This window comes from Symphalangus syndactylus, chromosome 8, assembly GCF_028878055.3.
Source record: "Symphalangus syndactylus isolate Jambi chromosome 8, NHGRI_mSymSyn1-v2.1_pri, whole genome shotgun sequence".
NCBI lineage: Eukaryota > Metazoa > Chordata > Mammalia > Primates > Hylobatidae > Symphalangus > Symphalangus syndactylus.
The window spans coordinates 117,595,938-117,614,978 of NC_072430.2; the positions used below are offsets into that span (position 1 = coordinate 117,595,938).

The 19,041-nt window shown below is 32.6% G+C and overlaps 1 protein-coding gene across 16 annotated transcripts in view; it reads right to left on the bottom strand.

Annotated features, from left to right (window-relative positions):
• Positions 1-19,041, bottom strand: part of IKZF2 (IKAROS family zinc finger 2) — a 156,444-nt gene that overhangs the window by 51,170 nt on the left and 86,233 nt on the right. For 13 of the 16 annotated variants that reach the window (XM_055290501.2, XM_063645685.1, XM_063645687.1 and 10 more), the window contains 2 exons: positions 7,486-7,752; positions 389-556 (listed from right to left, as the gene is read on the bottom strand). In XM_055290501.2, coding sequence (XP_055146476.1) covers positions 389-556; positions 7,486-7,752 — 435 coding nt within the window. The remainder of the gene's footprint in view (positions 1-388; positions 557-7,485; positions 7,753-19,041) is intronic. The other 3 variants (XM_063645689.1, XM_055290506.2, XM_055290505.2) reach the window with 1 other exon arrangement.

Sequence of the window (19,041 nt, forward strand, 5' to 3'; positions counted from 1 at the left end):
AAAAAATCAGTTTTCATTTCCTCTATAGTAACTCGAAACAAAACTGATATTATACTGCATCTTCACTTATCTTGGATTAACCATAATGACTACATTCTTAATTATAAAATTTTAAAATCATAGAAAATATGTAACAGCTGCTTTCTTATTCTAATATATTGAAGTAAGATACTCTTCAGTTGATAGTACTCCTTTCTGCCAAGCCGTAAAGTCTAAAAATGAAAGATACATGCATCCTGCAAGATTTATCAATTATTTAATGTACACCAATAACAATATTGTCTCGGTCATTACTGACTACATAACAAAGCCATGTTACTATCATTCAATAGTACTCTTCTAAATTTTCCTGTTTTACTTTTCTTCTCAAGGAGTTGGTGACACTTACCAGAGTGGGTCCTGAGGTGTCCTGTGAGGGCGTCCCTTCTTCTACAGGCGTAGCTACAGAAAGGACATTTGAACGGCTTCTCTCCAGAGTGTAACTTTATGTGTCTCAGAAGGTTGCCCTTCTGAGTGAAAGAAGCTCCACACTGGTTACAGTGGAAGGGGCGTTCACCTGCAGTAAGGAGAAGAAATGGGAAGGATCAACTAGGGTATGTGCAAGTGACTAATTTGCCATCCACTGTTAACCAAAGCCAGTTCTCTATGCTAAAAATGTTCATCTCCCTCATAAGTCTTTTAAACATTTATCTTCCTAGAATTTGCTTTGCTAATACAGTTACCAAAGTCTCAAGTTTTACATCAAATGATCTTTTCCCTTCTATGTATAAATGTGACAAAAGTCCTATCATTGACTCAGAAGAATAACAATAATAGCATTTATCATTGGTTGAACAATGAGGAGCTGTCACTTTACTGCCTTACACACAATTGTATGCTTTCCATAGAATATTTCAATCCTTTCTTACAATGATAATAATTAGGTCATATTAATTTTAATTAACAAATGAAGAAATTAAAGTCCATAGATCTAAGTATTTTATTACACAGAGCTAGAAAGTAGTCAAGGTGAGAAATGAACCTGGTCAGTTTGGCTACAAAATCTTGTTCTCTTTATTTTACCATGCTATCTCTTTAAAATTGGCAGAAAATTTGAGCTGAAAGAGACCTTCAGTCTAATTCCCTCATTTAGCTGATATGGAAAGGGGCAACTAAAAGGTACAGCAAGTGAACCAGTTTACAAAGCTCATTAGTACAAGATTTTCAAATACAGGCCAGGTTTCTTGATTCTCCTGGTCACTAACAGTAAAACCTTTAGCAAAATTTCCAAATAAAATTATTCATCCAGACATGTCCTGTATATCTTTTTTGTGAAAATTATTATTTGAAAGGAATCTTTTCTCCCCGTTTTTGTATTACTGATATTGCTATGAAGTTTTTAAGCCTCAATTATAAGTTTGGTCTGTTGCCATCAACTGACTCACCAATATTATCAAATATAAAAACATGTACGCAATGAAGCAGTACAACTGGCAAGTAGGATCAAATTGATAGCCTTATCAAACCATAAAGAAAATGCTATTATTTTAAATTCACCTATCACTAAAGATATACATAAAATAAAATAAAAATTCAAATGTAAGTAAATAGTAAAAATGTATCATACTAAAGCTCTAAGTTTAGAATAAAAAGAACATTACAAAACAATTCCCTTTTGGTTGAACTGGACCATTTCTATACCTGCGGTTAGATGATGATTGTAATTTTAATAGTTTTTCAAAAACCTTACATTGAAATGTCATGTTTCATATATCTTTAACTGAAACACACATAATAATGAAGAATAAAAACTCAAGGTTTTTCGGCCCTTTGACATAATGCAAACCCACTGATTATTTTATTAAAGAAAGCTAAGTGGTATAAATAAGATAAACCATGGTCACTTTCTGGCAGCAGCTACTGCAAATTCTATCATATAGATTTGTTATAAAACCTAGATAAATTTAAAAATTGATAGATCAGGTATATCTCAAATTCTGTAGTATTTAGTGTTTTGGGAACTTAATGAGGTACATACCAAAAAGGTGTAATCTGTGTGTGTGGTGGGGGTTAAGGATTTTTCTTAAGAAATCTGGAGCTCTTATGAGCTACATGTACAAGAGGTCCTATATTGATAATATTGGATTGAAAAAAATCCGTAATGTTAAAGTTCCCTTAAGTGGTATCTTCTTTAGTTTGATTAACCTGGTAAGATCTATATCTCCTCATGTAAAGTCTTCCAACATAAGGTTTTAAAATAAATTGAATTCTGGCAGATCTTTTTTATTTTTACACACAATATACAACTTGATTATTTGATTCTCTTTCCTAATGGAATCACAGGCTGCAACTTTTTAAATCAAGAATTTTCCACTCCCAACCCCTGCCATAGTAATGAAAGATGGAGGCACTTCTTTCACAAATTAAATTTTTAAAGAAAAAAGAAAATAGCAAATATATACTTTTCACTCCAAAAATTTGATTTTACTTTTAAAATCTGTCTATGTAAGGTTTCCCAAGCAAGTAACAAATTCGTTCACAATAACTTTGCAGGAGTTAAATTACTAAGTGTGGTGAACAATTTGAAATCATGTCTGCCTTTAGATAATACTCCTATAGCATGCTGACTCCGATTTCCTTTAAACCTCCTACAATGTTTGAGTTGAAATATTTCAAAATCCCTAATTTAGAGTAGTTCGTTCTTTAAAAATAATGCTAGTCTAGAAATGAAACAATATCTTTTTTAAAAAGACTTTTAAAATTCACCTAACTGAGTTTTATGAGATTAATGACAGGGTAATTTAGTTTTTACATTTACAAAATACTCTAGATATCTTCAAATCTTTTTAATAAGAAATTACTTCTGAATTTATATGATCATCCCCAAATGGGGTAGAAGAAACAAAAGGTGGTCTAGGTATATCTGGAAATATTGTCCTGTTGCTGAGTGTGAAAGTCATACTATGGAAGCCTTTGATAAGTTCTCATGGACATGGGAAGTAAAGAAGAAGAGGCATGATGAAGGTAACTAGTTTTCTTCCTTTTTTTGGTAAGAGAAAAGGGGCATTGAAAATAAAACATTTTAATTTCAGTAAGATAAGGCTTTGGGAGATATTGATTTGAATTATGAATAAGTCTTGATAGATGCTTTTTACATTTGGATACTAATTTTATTGCTTTCCTCATTTTATTTCCTAACTCCTGTTGATGTCTTGATTATATGAAAAGATAATTATCATTTCAAGAGTCCACTTGTTCTATTGTGTTCCAAACTAAAGTTAGCTGGAATCATAATGAAACCCTCAAAGACAATACTGTTAGAAACAGGGATTAAAACAGAGGGTAATTTATGAGATTTCTAGAAGTATACACAGTTATATTCCAGGAATAATCCATATATAGAAGTAATATCCATATCTATCTAATAACAAATAAAAAGTGAATTGACTCAATTTTTGATAAAGTTATTTCTATAAAACATTAGCAACCCTTTTATTCAATGTCGTGGGGTATATCCTGGCCTAGGCATTACAGAATAAATGTAAAATTATCTGATAATTAAGTAAAAGGTTCAGCTAACCATCTTTTCTCTATGCAAATGGTACATATGCAAAAACTCCATACTGTCTATGAAACTTTAAAACAACATATCTCAATTATTTCTTGTAAATAATTTGTTCTTTAAATGGACTGCATCAATGGGCCCTTTTTGAGTCAGTTTAGACTTTGTCTGAAAAAAATATTAATCATGTTCTTCATATGTATATCAAGGCAAATTTTAAGAAAGCCTCACAAATGTACTAACTACATTAATGGAGCAATCCAAGCTGAAAACATTAAGTAGTTCGTTATAACCGTAGGACTAATCTTTCCCCTGGTAGGCACAACAATCTAGACTAATAAAACTGGATCGAGGAAAACAATTAAGATATGGTCATGTGTCCTTCATGTCCATATCTCAATCTTGTTGTTCTGTTTTTATTTTTAAATCCAATAGAACAATCTACTGGTCCATTTTTATTTATTGACTGGGTGAGATTATATATTATTTTTATTATGGAATATCTTATATTTCAATATTTTATGTACCTTCATAAACACCTATTTCTAGATCTGCGTTTAAATATTCAATTAAAATGCAAATATATATGCATCAACTTGCTTTGGTGAATCAAAGACAGAGGGTGCTCCTATGTTGCGTGGAACAACCTACAAATATGCGGAATCTCAAGCATCTGCTGAGTGCCTTTGAGCAAGACGATGGCTGCACAAAGCTGCAATGAACAAAATATGGTGCTGAAAACTGAGTTACAAGATGGGAGTAGATTAAGGAGAGGCAAAATTAGGGGAATTCTGTATGTATAATGTCCAATCGATATGTGTTCATGCATGAATTGATTTACTATCCCTATTTGTTTACTCTTCTCTCTATATTCCCAGTGAAGAGTGCCTGGAGTATCCGATGACAATATTACCTGATTACTTACTAAAGTAGCAATACCAAATAAATAAAATGAAGCCATTAATAAGACACTGCAATTGGTACTTCAGTAGAGTATGACAGAGAAAGAAGAAGAGTGGATTTGATCTGATGCTCCATGATATTGTAATGAATTGGATGGCTGTGCATCTTTTTTCACTATCAATTTTATATTAGAGGCTGGGCATGGTGGCTCACGCCTGTAATCCCAGCACTTTGAGAGGCTGAGGTGGGTGGATTACCTGAGGTCAGGAGTTTGAGACCAACATGGCAAAACCCTGTCTCTACTAAAAATACAGAAATTAGCTGGGCCTGGTGGTGGGCACATGTAATCCCAGCTACTTTGGAGGCTGAGGCAGGAGGATCGCTTGAACCCAGGAGGTGGAGGGTGCAGTGATCCAAGATTGCACCACTACACTCCAGCCTGGGCGACAGAGGGAGACTCCAACTCAAAAAAAAATTATATTAGATATTCTATGAACTAAAAACACTAAAAAATATGTTTCTCAAAGGCATTATAAGGTTTTAAGACAGTACCTTTAATATGAAAGATAAACAACTGATAAGAGTGGGAAGTTCTAAAATGCAGACTAGTTCATGGTATTAAGGAGAAAACATTTGGCTAATGACTAGATTCTGACTACATTTTTCTCAATCTAGTTTAAATTAAAGAAATGCAAATAGACTTTCTAGTCTCAAAATGGTACTAAAGTGGTGTTGAAAATGGCAGGACACACTCAGATGTATAAACTGGATCATAAGAAATATGTTTAAGTGTCTAGTTTAAAGATATCATATCCACAATTTCAAAGTTGACAAAGCATGACAGGTATCACAGCTTCTCCGTAAATGGTTATTAACTTTAAGGAAAATCTAGATCTGAAGAAAGTGTAATAATTTGCACAATGCTCCAATAAACACTGATTGACCAAAAAAGATAGTGTTGCAAGTGGACTTTAACATACTCCTTGCTGTTATTAGTTGAGTGAGTCTCATATTCCTAGGATTTGTGGAAATCTGTATAACTGTTTATAAACTTTATTATGCCAATTAGATTATTTTCAAAAATAAAATAATTCAACTCTACCACACTAGTAAATAACAAAAGGACCGTAGAGTAGGTATATAATTATTATTGTATTTACAAATTAACAATCCTCATGAATATTATTGTAGCTACAGTGAATCACTGATTAACCTAAATTTTCTAAAAACTGTACTCTGGTTCCTTGAATTTTCTTAATTCAGAACATAAAAGATCAATTAAAAATCTTCTAAATACTGCTTTTAGTTTATTTTTTAGCTTAAAATTTAACATTGCATGCAATTCAAATGAAAAACCATTAGACTGACTTTTGTTTGTATTTTACTAGATAGGAGAAGTTACACATTTGAATGAGTATTATCTTCCTTAATATAATCACTCTTACATAATGAATATATTATAACTTTGTAGAACTTGTTTTTAGAACTGTCGTTAGAATTAGTTCATGAGCGTAGATGAAAAGTAGATTATTTTATAGTCTTTTCCCTTTTCTTTTTATCAAATAGATACAAAGTTTGATCTTTCAACCTTTTCTAAGACACTTTGAAAAATTAAAGAAAAAATTACACTAGTAATATAAATATTTTTAAAACATTGTGCTGTTTAAAAAGGAGATAAAAAACCAAAAAGCAAAATGTAATTGACTGTATGATTGGAATAAGTATACATGTTCTAAAGCTGATGATTTTGATTATGATAACACTGATTTTAATATATAACTTCTCACTGTAATTTTTAAAATAGCCTTAGTTTACAGTCATACCTTATAATAAATTCTTGGTATACTGATATACCAAGCAATAGTGTGTCTGAACAAAACCAGTATGGGCATCAGAAAACCCTGGTTCTAGCTTCAGCAATGCCTTTACCTATATAAGGGATAATGGACAAATCACTTGACTGTTTCTTCATGTGTATTATGAAAGGTTCAGATTAAAAAAGACTTTGACCTACCTTGTATCTTTAATGTTTTAAGCATGTAATTATTAAACTATTTAGAAATAAAACTTTTAAATAAACTTATTGTGATTTATATTTCTTCCAAGAGTATATTTTAAAACTCTGAGAATATTAGTTATTAATATTTTACTGTACACTACACTACTTTGCATTGTAGTGAAAGCCATCATTACCATTAAACCAATTTTCATATGAACTTGAGCCTTTTTTGTTAAGAGTAAACGATCCTCCTAGCATACCACTTACTATCTCATTTTTGTTGCTTTTTAAGAAAAAAAAATTGGCAAAGGGTTTAAAAAGATTTAAATAAGAACTTCTTGTTTGGTTAGTTTTCACAGAAAACTTTTCACCTCTCAAATGTTTAAAAATATACTATGAATTAATCTGTGGGCTTTTTCCTCACTCTATCCCGGAATTACATATTCCAACCTACACACCAGCCACTATTTGTCATATTCAATCCCACATATATCCTTGCAGGAGTTATAACCAACAATTACAGAAAGATGGTAGCATCCCTGAACTACAAAAGCACCTGCCTGCTACTGAGACCTGTGGTAGGCAGAGATCGATTAGAAATCGTATTTCAAGGAGTTAACTGGATAAAGTGAAAATTATTCACTTATATAAATTCATGAGTGCCATTTTGTAGCATAAACCCTTATCTAGCAAACTATATTACCTGCCCATGGGTATGGTAAAATACGTATAGAAATACAAAAAGATTAAGTTACACAATGAAATTCTCCTATACCTTTTGAACCCTTATCATATTATTGCTATATTAAGAACTGTGGAAACTGAATCCCAAACTTCTTTTCTGATATGCTATTCAGATTTGAAGGCTGGAAGTCAAGACCCAGGCTACTCTCTGTTTTTCTGCAATCCAATACTAGCAGAATTCTGAAAAGGTAGTTTTCACCACTGCCACCCCTGAATAAAAAGGAAAGAGAATAGATGTCAGGTAATATCAACATCAGATGTCACAGGCAGTCATCAGGTTATTCTTTCAGCTGCTTACCAGTGTGACTCCTTTTATGTACCATAAGCACATTGGGCCCAATGCAAACCATGCCACAGACGTCACATTTCAGTTTACCATTCGGAAGCCGGATTCCTCCCTCGCCTTGAAGCTCCTGGACTTTCCTGTTGTCAGCCACCTCGCTGCTCTCAATTAGGGGTTCTTCTAGGCTGCTACCCTCATCATGGCCCCTGATCTCATCTTCACGGCTCAGGGGTTTCCTGTCACACTCTTCATCACTCTGCATTTCTAGCTTTACTGAATTTGCTGTAATTTGAAAAGAAGAAAATAAATTTTAAACACATATTATGTATTCTCACCCACATCTCTTTTCCACTCATTGTCATTCTACTAAATGGATGAAAATGATATATAAAGTTGAATAGGGTTCATCATCAAATGCCATGTTAATACATATTGTGTTCTATGATAATTTAGTGAAATGTCATGGAAGTGAAGATAGCTCAGGAAAACTCTAGGTAAACAGAATGACTCTTTTATTTCTGCACACATTTGTTTCTTTCGCTTAGACATTTGCTTTTTAAACAAGTTTTTTTTTTTAATAATCCTGGTATTGGCTTTTGAGTCTGTCACTAAGACTCCTAGGACTGAGATAGGATTATAGAAGAAACAAGATTAAATATTGCTTAACATACTGAACTATGCCTCCTCTTAATTTAATGATCATTATGTATACTTCATATTCTCTGTTTCACATCAGAGTACTTGTATAAACCTGCTTCTGAACAGAGCAAGAGAAGCAATTCAGGATCTTAATCCAGCAAATGTCTTTGACATATGAAGATACACTGTCAAGGCAATGTTCTAAAATCAGACTAAACACATATATTCAGTTTAGAGCTACATAAATGTAGTACACAGACCTCACATGCTCTTAAGTTACTCTGCCTGTTTTTTCTATCTAAAAAATTACCTATGGAACATGTTGTTTGAAAATCAAAGTATTCCAACTCTAATCTATGCACACCAAAAAGCAGCTAATCACAGGAATGGCATAGCATGCATGTACACACTTGCCACTGTTAAGAAATTTAATGCCTTCCGTTTGCTGTTTTTGGATCATCCCACAGAAAAGTTGGAATTTTGTTAGTACAGCCTTCATTCTGGGTTGCTGACAGAGTCTTTTCGTAAAGCAGAAACAAGCTTTAAGTGAGTATCAGTTTTTTATCCAGTAATATTGAAATTTTCTTAAGAAGTCATATCAAAGTTACTAAGCAAAACAACTTATTTGGTACTACTTGATTAGAGGAAATATTTTCATAAAAAGGAAATAAGCTCTTTTCACTGCCATTGTTTTCTTAGAGAAACCACACAGTCTGTGATTTGTCATTAGTACTTATCACAAGAGGGTGCGCTATCAAAATGGCTCTGTGGTAGAAGAGTACTGGCATTACAATCTTGAACTAATTATTTAAACTGAGTCTCATGTTTGCAAAGTACAGATGAATTCAGATTACTGAATAAAGTTCGAGCAGAACAGTTTAGGTATTAAGAATGAGGATAGTGAAGAACTTAGGTTTAATTTCACCATGTCCTTTATAAAATGGGGATGATAATGGTACCGAGTTCCTATGGTTGCTGTGAGCATTAAATGAGTAAATATAGGACATGCGCTTATCTTTTTTTTTTCTGGACAGATAGTGTTCTATTTCATATGGTTTTTGTGAAGATCAATCAACTTACAGTACATAAACTACTCTGAGATCTACAAAGTGATATGCATCCTTCCGGGACCCATTTCTAACAGAGTACCAACTATATTGAGTTTTACCCTATTTACAAATTGGTACTGCCATACTGGTTTTTAAAAAGAGTTGGGACAGTATTTTATCCATCTTTATATTGCCAGCATGCTCAAGAATGTTGTGGTATATAGGAGATGTTCAAGTAGTATTCACTGAGATGTTTTACTAACTTAAGAGTTTTATTGCTTTAAACTTGCTTTGTATGTTTAAAGAACCCATAAACATGGCAAAGAAACAACAAAAAACATAAAGAATAAAAATTAAATATTAAGTTCTTTTGTAACCAAGCTCAGTATCTTTCAGGCCCTATCTCAAAAGCAACCAGCATCATAATTTTCAAATTCCAAATAGTCTGAATCCATTTTATAAACGTAGTGTAATTTGTTCATCCAGTTCATCATTGGAAATTCAAAATTATTTCTTGTTTCTTGCTATTACAGACATTATTTTACAATACTACATAGTTCTGTCAATCTGACAGATTAAAACTGGTATTTTATTATGGTTTTTAAAAAGCATTTTAAAATTATGAGTGAAGTTAGACATCTTTTCTATGTTGAAATGTTCTTTATTTTTTCTCAGAATTGTTTATCAAAGTTGTCTGCCCATTTTTCTATTAGGTTGTCAGTCTTTTCTCACTGAATTTAATGCTCTTTATATACTAAGGAACCTAGCCCGGTGTTTATGATTTTGTTTTGCAAACATTTTGGTTTATGTCTTTACTCAAAGGCATTTTTTTGGCATATATGCAAATTTCACATGTTGAATTTTTAAAGTCTTCAGTTATGGCTCCTGGATTCTATATCTTGCATCAATAGGTTTTTCCATAATCTAAGTAATTCTTCCATGATTATTTTTTCTGGTAAGGGAGACTTTTAAAATCAATGCAAAATGCTATTGGTTATCCCATATAGTGCTATATTCCAATCATAATTATCATTTAAAATTAAAATTAAGAAGAAAGAAAATCACTGAAAAGTGTAACTTTATTCAGCATGACTTTATACCACTTAGTGTGCATAAAGTTTATCAGAATTCCATTTCAGGAATGAAGAAATACATAACTGAAAGTGTAGTTTTAGAACCTGAAACTATGAGTCTATTAAATTTCAAAATAGCTCAGAATTATGAAGAATATGACTGACATTACACTACTAAATTTAATTGGGAAATTAAAACATAACATGAAACAGATAAAAATGTGATTTTTAAAAGTGTGAGATATTACAAATATAGTTAGAACTTTTTATCTATAGAATATACTTCAAATAAATACAGAAAAAATGTATATTTTGCTAAAACTGAAACAGACAAGAAATAGTAAAGCTGGCCGGGCGCGGTGGCTCACGCTTGTAATCCCAGCACTTTGGGAGGCCGAGGCGGGCGGATCACCAGGTCAGGAGATCGAGACCACGGTGAAACCCCGTCTCTACTAAAACTACAAAAAATTAGCCGGGCGTGGTGGCGGGCGCCTGTAGTCCCAGCTACTCGGAGAGGCTGAGGCAGGAGAATGGCGTGAACCCGGGAGGCGGAGCTTGCAGTGAGCCGAGATCGCGCCACTGCACTCCAGCCTGGGCGACAGAGCGAGACTCTGTCTCAAAAAAAAAAAAAAAAAAAAAAAAAAAAATAGTAAAGCTGTAGTAATCGATCCTCTAACAATACTATAAAGAAATATGTTCAGAATATATGAATATATACAATTTTGCTGTACTGATATAGTAAATCAATAAAGTGCAACAGATTTTAATATATGCATGTCATACATTAAATTTTGCATTTACATGGTACATATATACAAACAAAATCCCAGTGTAACTAATCTTTAACCCATCTCACTACAATTAGGTTGAAATTCTAGAATAAAAAGCAATTATTCTTTGAATCTTAACTATTAAATAGAAAAGTTTTCTCAACTCATAGAAACTCTCCCATGGTTTATTTTCACTATTTAAGATGTTTGCAATTAATGTAGAACACCTAATATTTTAACTTATTAATGATTAAATGTAAGTGGTAAACTTAAGTGTACTCTAAATTATAGCTTACATATATATGACTTGTTATAATATTTGTAGCTATACTATATGATGCTACAGCTACTGAATTACAACTATTAACCACTGTACAATAATATTCAGAGTGCTTTAGTTTTCAAATATTTGAAATTAGATTTATATGAAATTTATTTTACAATTTGGTAACACAAAGACATCCTCATAAATGGGCTATAAAGATGAAAACTTGTTCATTTGAGTAAAATGAAATCTCACTGTTACAATTCTCAATACCTAGTGTTATTTTTCAAGCTCGTTTCTCTGATATGAAATAAAGAATGTAAAACTTGGGCATATTTGTGGAAATGTACACACGTTATCATATGCTAATAAGCAATAATGGCTTAATTTAGAAAGAATTTTGCCAGAACAAACTGTTAGCAATGAAAAGGGGATATGAAATAAGATTTTAGTTTTGATGATAAAGATGTTTCTTATACTTCAGTTGTAATGGCACTTCTATTTAGCATTTATATTTATAACTAATTGTTATATACATATTTTAGTAGACTCAGGTTTGTGAACACAAGGAAAGAATAAGTTAATAGAAAAAAACTGTTATGGTCAAGTTTATATAGAAAAAGTTGTGAATATATTTCAGGATAAAAAGTGTCACATATTTTTCCAAAAAAAAAAAAAGCTTCAGGATATAAACATTCTCATGAATTCAAGCTTTTCCCCTCTTCTTCTTTACGCTTTCAAAATACTATTTATAAACACTAGAATGTAATCCTGATGCCATAAAAACACCTAGTTTAAGCAATTCCATTTACAAATGACAACAAGTAAAGACACTTGCACAGATACTCTTAAAGTAACTTTCAAGCCAAATAATTTTCAATGATAAAAGTTTCTTCAGTAACTATTCTAGGCTGTCTACAATCAAAGGCTTCACAATAGTCATTGCTTCCAGATACATTATAGTGAATGGACAGTTACACTAGACTTTCCTTTAATTCACTAATATGATAATAAAAGGATAACTGAATAAAAGGCTTTACACAGGTAAACAGGTGTAGATCATTGTGAAAAAAAGGTAGAATCTAAAACCAAATGGAGCAAAATCATGTTATTTTGTGAATCTATTAAAAACAAATTAATTTAATCCAACCAATGTCATCATAATGGACATTTTCTTTGCCACCATTGTACTTGAAAAAGTAAAAAAAAAAAAAAAAAAAAAACCAAAACTCAAATTTTACTCACATAAGAATGGAAAGGATAATAAAATGCACAACGGTCATTACATACATTTGTAGACCTTACATTCATTCATAGAACTCGTCTACCTTAGCCAATAAGGAACAAAGACAGCACTGAATTCTCTTTAAAAATCATTAAACCAGTAAATATTTATTAAGTATCTACTACTTGCCTAATACTTTGTCAATAATAATCATAAAGGTTTAAAGCCTAAAGCAAAAAAAAATACTATTAACTTAAATAAGAAACCCATATTAACAGAAGAGTATGTACTCCAAAAATGGCCATAAAAGAGTTCATGAGCAAGAATACAGGAAATATTTTACTAACATATGTAATTTGGTTACATAATAAATTTATTGAACTGAACAATATATAAATGTAAAAAGACACTTCTTTAAAACTTGGACATTTTACTTTACTACTTTTTATGCTATAACTTCACAAAGTCACCCATTTGTGCAAGACAGCATATGATTTTGCAGTCTGGAAATTTATTTCTTCAATAATATGAATTCTCAATTTTTAAAATTTTTAAGAAAAAGATCACTTTATATGCATGATAAATACATTAATTTTAAATTTTCAAATTAAGATAAATTCTACCCTCATCATTAGAATTTTATTTTCACAAACAATGCTATAATTTTTAAATGTCAAGTTCTGGAAATACCATACATAGTAATGAGAACTGAAAATATCAATTTAAGACATTTTTAAATATACATATTAAACTTTCTACAAATTAAGACTTTATTATTAATATGACCTGATTCTACTAATCTACAAACAAGTTAGTCAAGTTTTCTAACCAGGAAAATAATGCAGAGGGATTATGATTTATTTTCTCTATTTAAAGTGATATATTTATTGATCTTATAGAGTATAAAATAAGCTTTCTAGTTTAATTTCTATGAAATTGGTGACTTACATTTGTTTAGTTGTCAAAGTGTATATTTTAATTTTCATTTTTAATTTTTCAAGGAAGTAAATATTATGGGAATTAAAGAAATATTTTTTTCACAGTGTGGAATAGAAGATAGTAAAAAACCATTCTTACTTACCAAATGAAAAGAAGGTGTATTTCATGTGTGATGTGTAAGTGGACTTTTTATATGCTTGGTTTCTGTTCCCCAGCAATTCAAGTGGGCACTTAAGGAATTTTATAAATTATAAGCATGAACATTTCCCAGTCTATGCCAGACACTTGAAATGGTGTTATATACACTAATTGAACCAATATGGCTATCTAATAATTTATTGAAGTTGCTTCTACACTAATATAACTCTCCCTCATTTAAACTTTCTAAACAGAAAGCATGATTAAATCCATGTTAATATTCCAACAGCTGTTTAAATAATGTGTTAGGAAAACAAAGTGCCTTCCAAAGTGTGATGTAAAGCCCAATTATTTACTAAGAATTTACCAACAGTCTAAACAATTAAAGTAAAATCACAACAAAGGTATATGCAATCATTTTTTAATATCCTCAGCAAAATTTCACGCAATGTATTTGTTCCTTTTGACTGTGGATAAATAAGTGGATGAGTCTTGAAAAACAGTTTCTTCACAATAACCTTAAAGAATTTGTTTTATAAATGGTTGGACATGTCCAGACACTGGTGTCACTGAGCTGCAGCTGAGCCACTTCTGGGTAGCATTCTAAATCTGTATATCACATCACCTCACTTTTCTCTCCATCCTCTTTCTTCTCTGTTCAAAATGGCTATATTATGTATTTCTTAAACCCACTGGAGTTACTCCAGATCAAGACAGTACTGATTTCTGAAATACTGTTATTATTCCAACAATAGTGTAGTAAAGTTACCCTGCACCTGAAGGCAGAAAACCAGGGTCTCTACCACCTCTTCTGCCATTTAACTTGTTATGGGACCTTGGGAAATTTGTTTATCCTGACTCAGCCACTAGTACCATCTAAAATACCGGAGGAAATAACACTTGATGTTCCTGAAAACAGCAGGCTAGATAAAATAATCTCTGGTAGACTACAGATTTAGAATCCTTTTAATGATAATAGTAATAATAATGATACTAATAATAGAAAAATAAGACAGTTTTTATGATTTATAAAATACTGACATATTCTTTTTTGATACTCAATCACTGCATTGTGGGAAGGGTAGCCACAGATAAACACTGAAGCATGGTTGTTAAGTGGCTATTGAAAGGATACAAGTTAGTAAATGTGAACTTGATATCAACTCAGGATCTTTTGACTCGTAGCCTGTCCACCTTTCTAAGACATGATACTGGCTCTCCAATGAAACAAGTAACTGACATTAGTATTATATTTAGGACAAAAATCAGTCATAGGCAAACAGTTCTTTCGGTAGCTGTAAAACTATGTCCACCAGTTGAAGAGGATACCAGAAACTTAAGTCCAGAATGGTCAGATAAAGAAATGTTAAGTTTCCATAAACCAAACTATTGAATTATGACTTTCTATCAAAACTGGGATGCATGTCTCACTCAAAACAACTACCTCATAATTTTAAAATTTGCTTTAGTGTTGTCAAGGGTATGTCCATGCAGTACACCTAGTTGCTGAAGAATCTGTCAATATTCAATCTTTTCCTCCTCGTCTCTATTTTTTAACATTAATTTCTATACTCCTTGTCCTGCTATGACTTATCGGTGGTAGGTCAAGGCAGCAATTTGAGCAGTAAGTCAATATTATCAATTTTATTTTATTTTTTTTTTTGCTTGAGAAAAATATTTTTATTTTTTATTTTTTATTTTTTTTTTTTTCTTTTTTTTTTTTTTATTTTTATTTTTTATTATACTTTAGGGTTTTAGGGTACATGTGCACAATGTGCAGTTTTGTTACATATGTATCCATGTGCCATGTTGATTTCCTGCACCCATTAACTCGTCATTTAGCATTAGGTGTATCTCCTAATGCTGTCCCTCCCCCCTCCCCCCACCCAACAACAGTCCCCGGAGTGTGATGTTCCCCTTCCTGTGTCCATGAGTTCTCATTGTTCAATTCCCACCTATGAGTGAGAACATGCGGTGTTTGGTTTTTTGTCAATTTTAATCTCTAAACCAATAGTTTATGAAGGATAGCATTTCAGGATTTCCTTTGTGGTCATGTTTTGACAGTCTTGTGTCAATTATTGATATAAAGATAAATCATACCTGTGAGTTGGTAATGTAGAATTTTATTTACATTTAAACAGATCTTGGCAACAAAATAAAGACCAAAAAGTTTCCTCCCTGCTTTCATGGAAAAAAAAATGTAAAAGAATGGAGGGCAAAATATCTAACTTCCTGATGATCCTCCACAACGCATGAAACCTTGTATAGCACACACATCATCAAAACACACACCTTTATTAGCTAGCACAGTAGAACCATTGTGGCCCACGGATGGAGTTGCTATTTTTTGGCAGACAACTAGTTCATGAGAACTATACAATGCAGAGAAAATAAACCTACTTTAAATAGAAATGCCTCAGCCAAACAGCAGTCTATCCCCTTTATCCATCCTTTCAAAGAATGATTTCATTTGCCAAGTCCTAAAGGTTCAATATTTTCTGTGTCTTGCACATCCAACTGTTTTTGCATCTTCTTGGGCAATACAACTACTTTAAGATCCCCATGACCTCTTACCTGGAACAATATCAAAAACTGTCTAACAGGTCTCTTTCCTTCAAACTTTTGTCACACTCTTCTCCCCCAATTCATCTATATTCAATTGTTAGATTAATCTTCCTATTGCAGAGTTCATATTACTCTTCTAAATGTCTTCAAGAACTGCCTACTGCCTACACATTAAATATTGGTGTGGAATTTAAGGTATTGGTGTGGAATTTAAGAACATCCAAAGTGTAGTCCCATCATATTCTTCAGCCATATGTCCTATGAGTCTTTTAGTTACTCATACCTTTTCCAGTCAAACCATTGTCCTCAGTTTTCCAGAAACACATTTATACATCTCTGCTTACTGGTTTGTTTGTTTTTTTTTTCCCAAACACCTGCTTTTATTTTCTGGGATACTTCCCCTATTTCAATAAAAATTAGCACATCATTAAAGGATCACTTATCTGCTACCTTTTTTCATGAGTGTTTTCTGAGCAAAAAGTTCTTCTCCTGTGAAACTTACTTCACCTTACATTACAGTGATTTCATCAGAACATTTGCCTTACCTCTACACTGCCTACAGTGTAAGGTCCTTGAGAGGAAATACTGCTTTTATTCATAGCTGTAAAATCATTCTATCCTTACATATACAAAGCACCCAATATGTATTTGTTAAACCAGTGCTGCTGATTTACGTATAATATTTCTCTTTTTAAATTACGAAGACCTCACATAAATCAAACCCACATGATGAATAAATGTAACAATACAGATTTGTTTTAAATACAAATCATCAATATCAACATAACATTAATTAAAGAACCATTAATGACAGGAAAGAATTTAGGTACATTATATATATCAACTGAATTAATCAAAATAGCCACTCTATGAAGTACGTAATCTTATCCTCATTTTACAAATGAGGAAACTGAAGCTCAAAATCAGTGAAGTAACATATTCAATTCATACAAATATTCAGAGTCAGAGCTGTGACTGGAACTCAGAACTGATGACCAAATTCTTGCTATTTCCCTATGATGCCAAAAGCAAAGTAGCTAGTAGTAGTTAGTAAAGAAAAAAAAACAGATGTCAATATGTTAAAGAATGATACCTTTGAATCAGTGTATACAATCTGATATGTTTTTTACTCCACAGTGGAATACAGGTGTAGTAGATTGCCAGTTTGAGGTAAAGAGAAATTTGTCTGAGTAAGCCTGTTTTGGAAGAAGACCAGCTTATACTGCCAAATTTCCTGAGCATGGATTTTATTTCATATAAGAGCAATCTACTCTGAACTGGTGTTTGGCAACCATCTGCTTAACTGTGGGAGGCTTGTGAAGCAAATTACATTGTGAAATTATCTTTTTAATAAGAGGAGTACAAAATTCTTAACCTAACTTCTGTAAGAAGTAAAATCATTACTGTAAAATCCAGCTGAGTGGGTATGTTCCCAAAGGGACCCACAAGGATTCCCAGAGGTCACTAAGGACGCTTAAACGAGGTCAGAAGGCAAGGCTGCTGGCGTCTCAACAGAAAGAGATAAGGAAGGGAGCAGGGTTTCTATCACTGGGCAACGGCAACAGAGGGAGGAGTCAAAGCAGTGCAACACACTTCAGCAGCTTTACTGGGTCTCTGAAGTGAAGCAACAGGGGAAGCCAACAGCTTTCCATACCCCAGGTTTAAACATCCTTGGGTCATACACATTGAGATCAAGGCTACAAAAGTTCTTTCACTGCTGTTCTTCCATAAACACCGTACTACTGGTCTGAGTCAAATAAACGGAGTCTGCATTTGGCCCTGAGATGCAGGATTGGTCAGTTAGAAATTAATAACCAATAAGATCTATCAAGTAGTGAGAAAGAGAAAACTTGCGGTGATTAAGGGGAATTAAAGCAATTTTTGACAGATCAGTGCCAGATACTTATTTTCCACAATGTAGCAGCAGCAGTTTTTTTTTGTTGTTGTTCTTGACAATGCTCATACCTAGTTTCTGACTCCTAATGAATGAATGAACATTTTAGGTAGGATTACAGAATGTATATAATTAAAGGCAAAAACATTTACAAAGCATCCCGTGAAGTATTTAAATCATGGAAATACCAGATTATAACATCTATGTTTAAATGCTTACATATATAAATGTTAGGAAGCCACTTGCTAGCTCCCTGCTTCCTACTGTATAAAGTGAAGATAATATCCTCTACATTAAAACTGTGAAGACTGGAAAAGCATGCAATCACTTAAAGCAAGCAACATAGCCCTGTGTTTAAAGAGCAAGGGCTCTAGGTCCAGCACCCTGGAGTTTAAGGCCAGGTTCTTTCATTTATAAGTCACATGACTTTAGGAAACCTAAGTTTCAATTTTCTCATATATAAAATCAAAATAATGACAACAGCTGCCTCCTAGGGTTGTCCTGAGTATTAAATAAAATTATTTAACAATACACTTGGAACTACTTGCTTCTCATTAATATATCTATGTGAAAGCATTTCATAAATATCAACATCAAACAAACATAACTACATGGAAGTACAGGGAAGATGCAGAAGGCTTTATGAAGGAAATGGCATGTAAAATAGTACTAGTAAGTTGGATATGACTTATATAAAAGAAGAACTAGATGGCACTCAAGATAGGGGCAAGCATGAAGGGAGGAAAAAGGCATGAGTACATGTTGGTTGTGAATGACACCATTTTTTCTGGAATGGATACACTCAATGGATAATATACAATAGAACATATTCTAAAACCACAGAGCATTTAAAATTGAGGAATGTACAAGAGAATTAATATTTGAATGGCAGTAATTTCAAAAGACAAATGCTGTTAACTTATTAATAGGACAACCAAGTATGAAGAACTCTTAAGAAATCATTCAAAATTACTCACTGAGCACCTGCTCTGTACCAGGCACCATGAGGCAGTA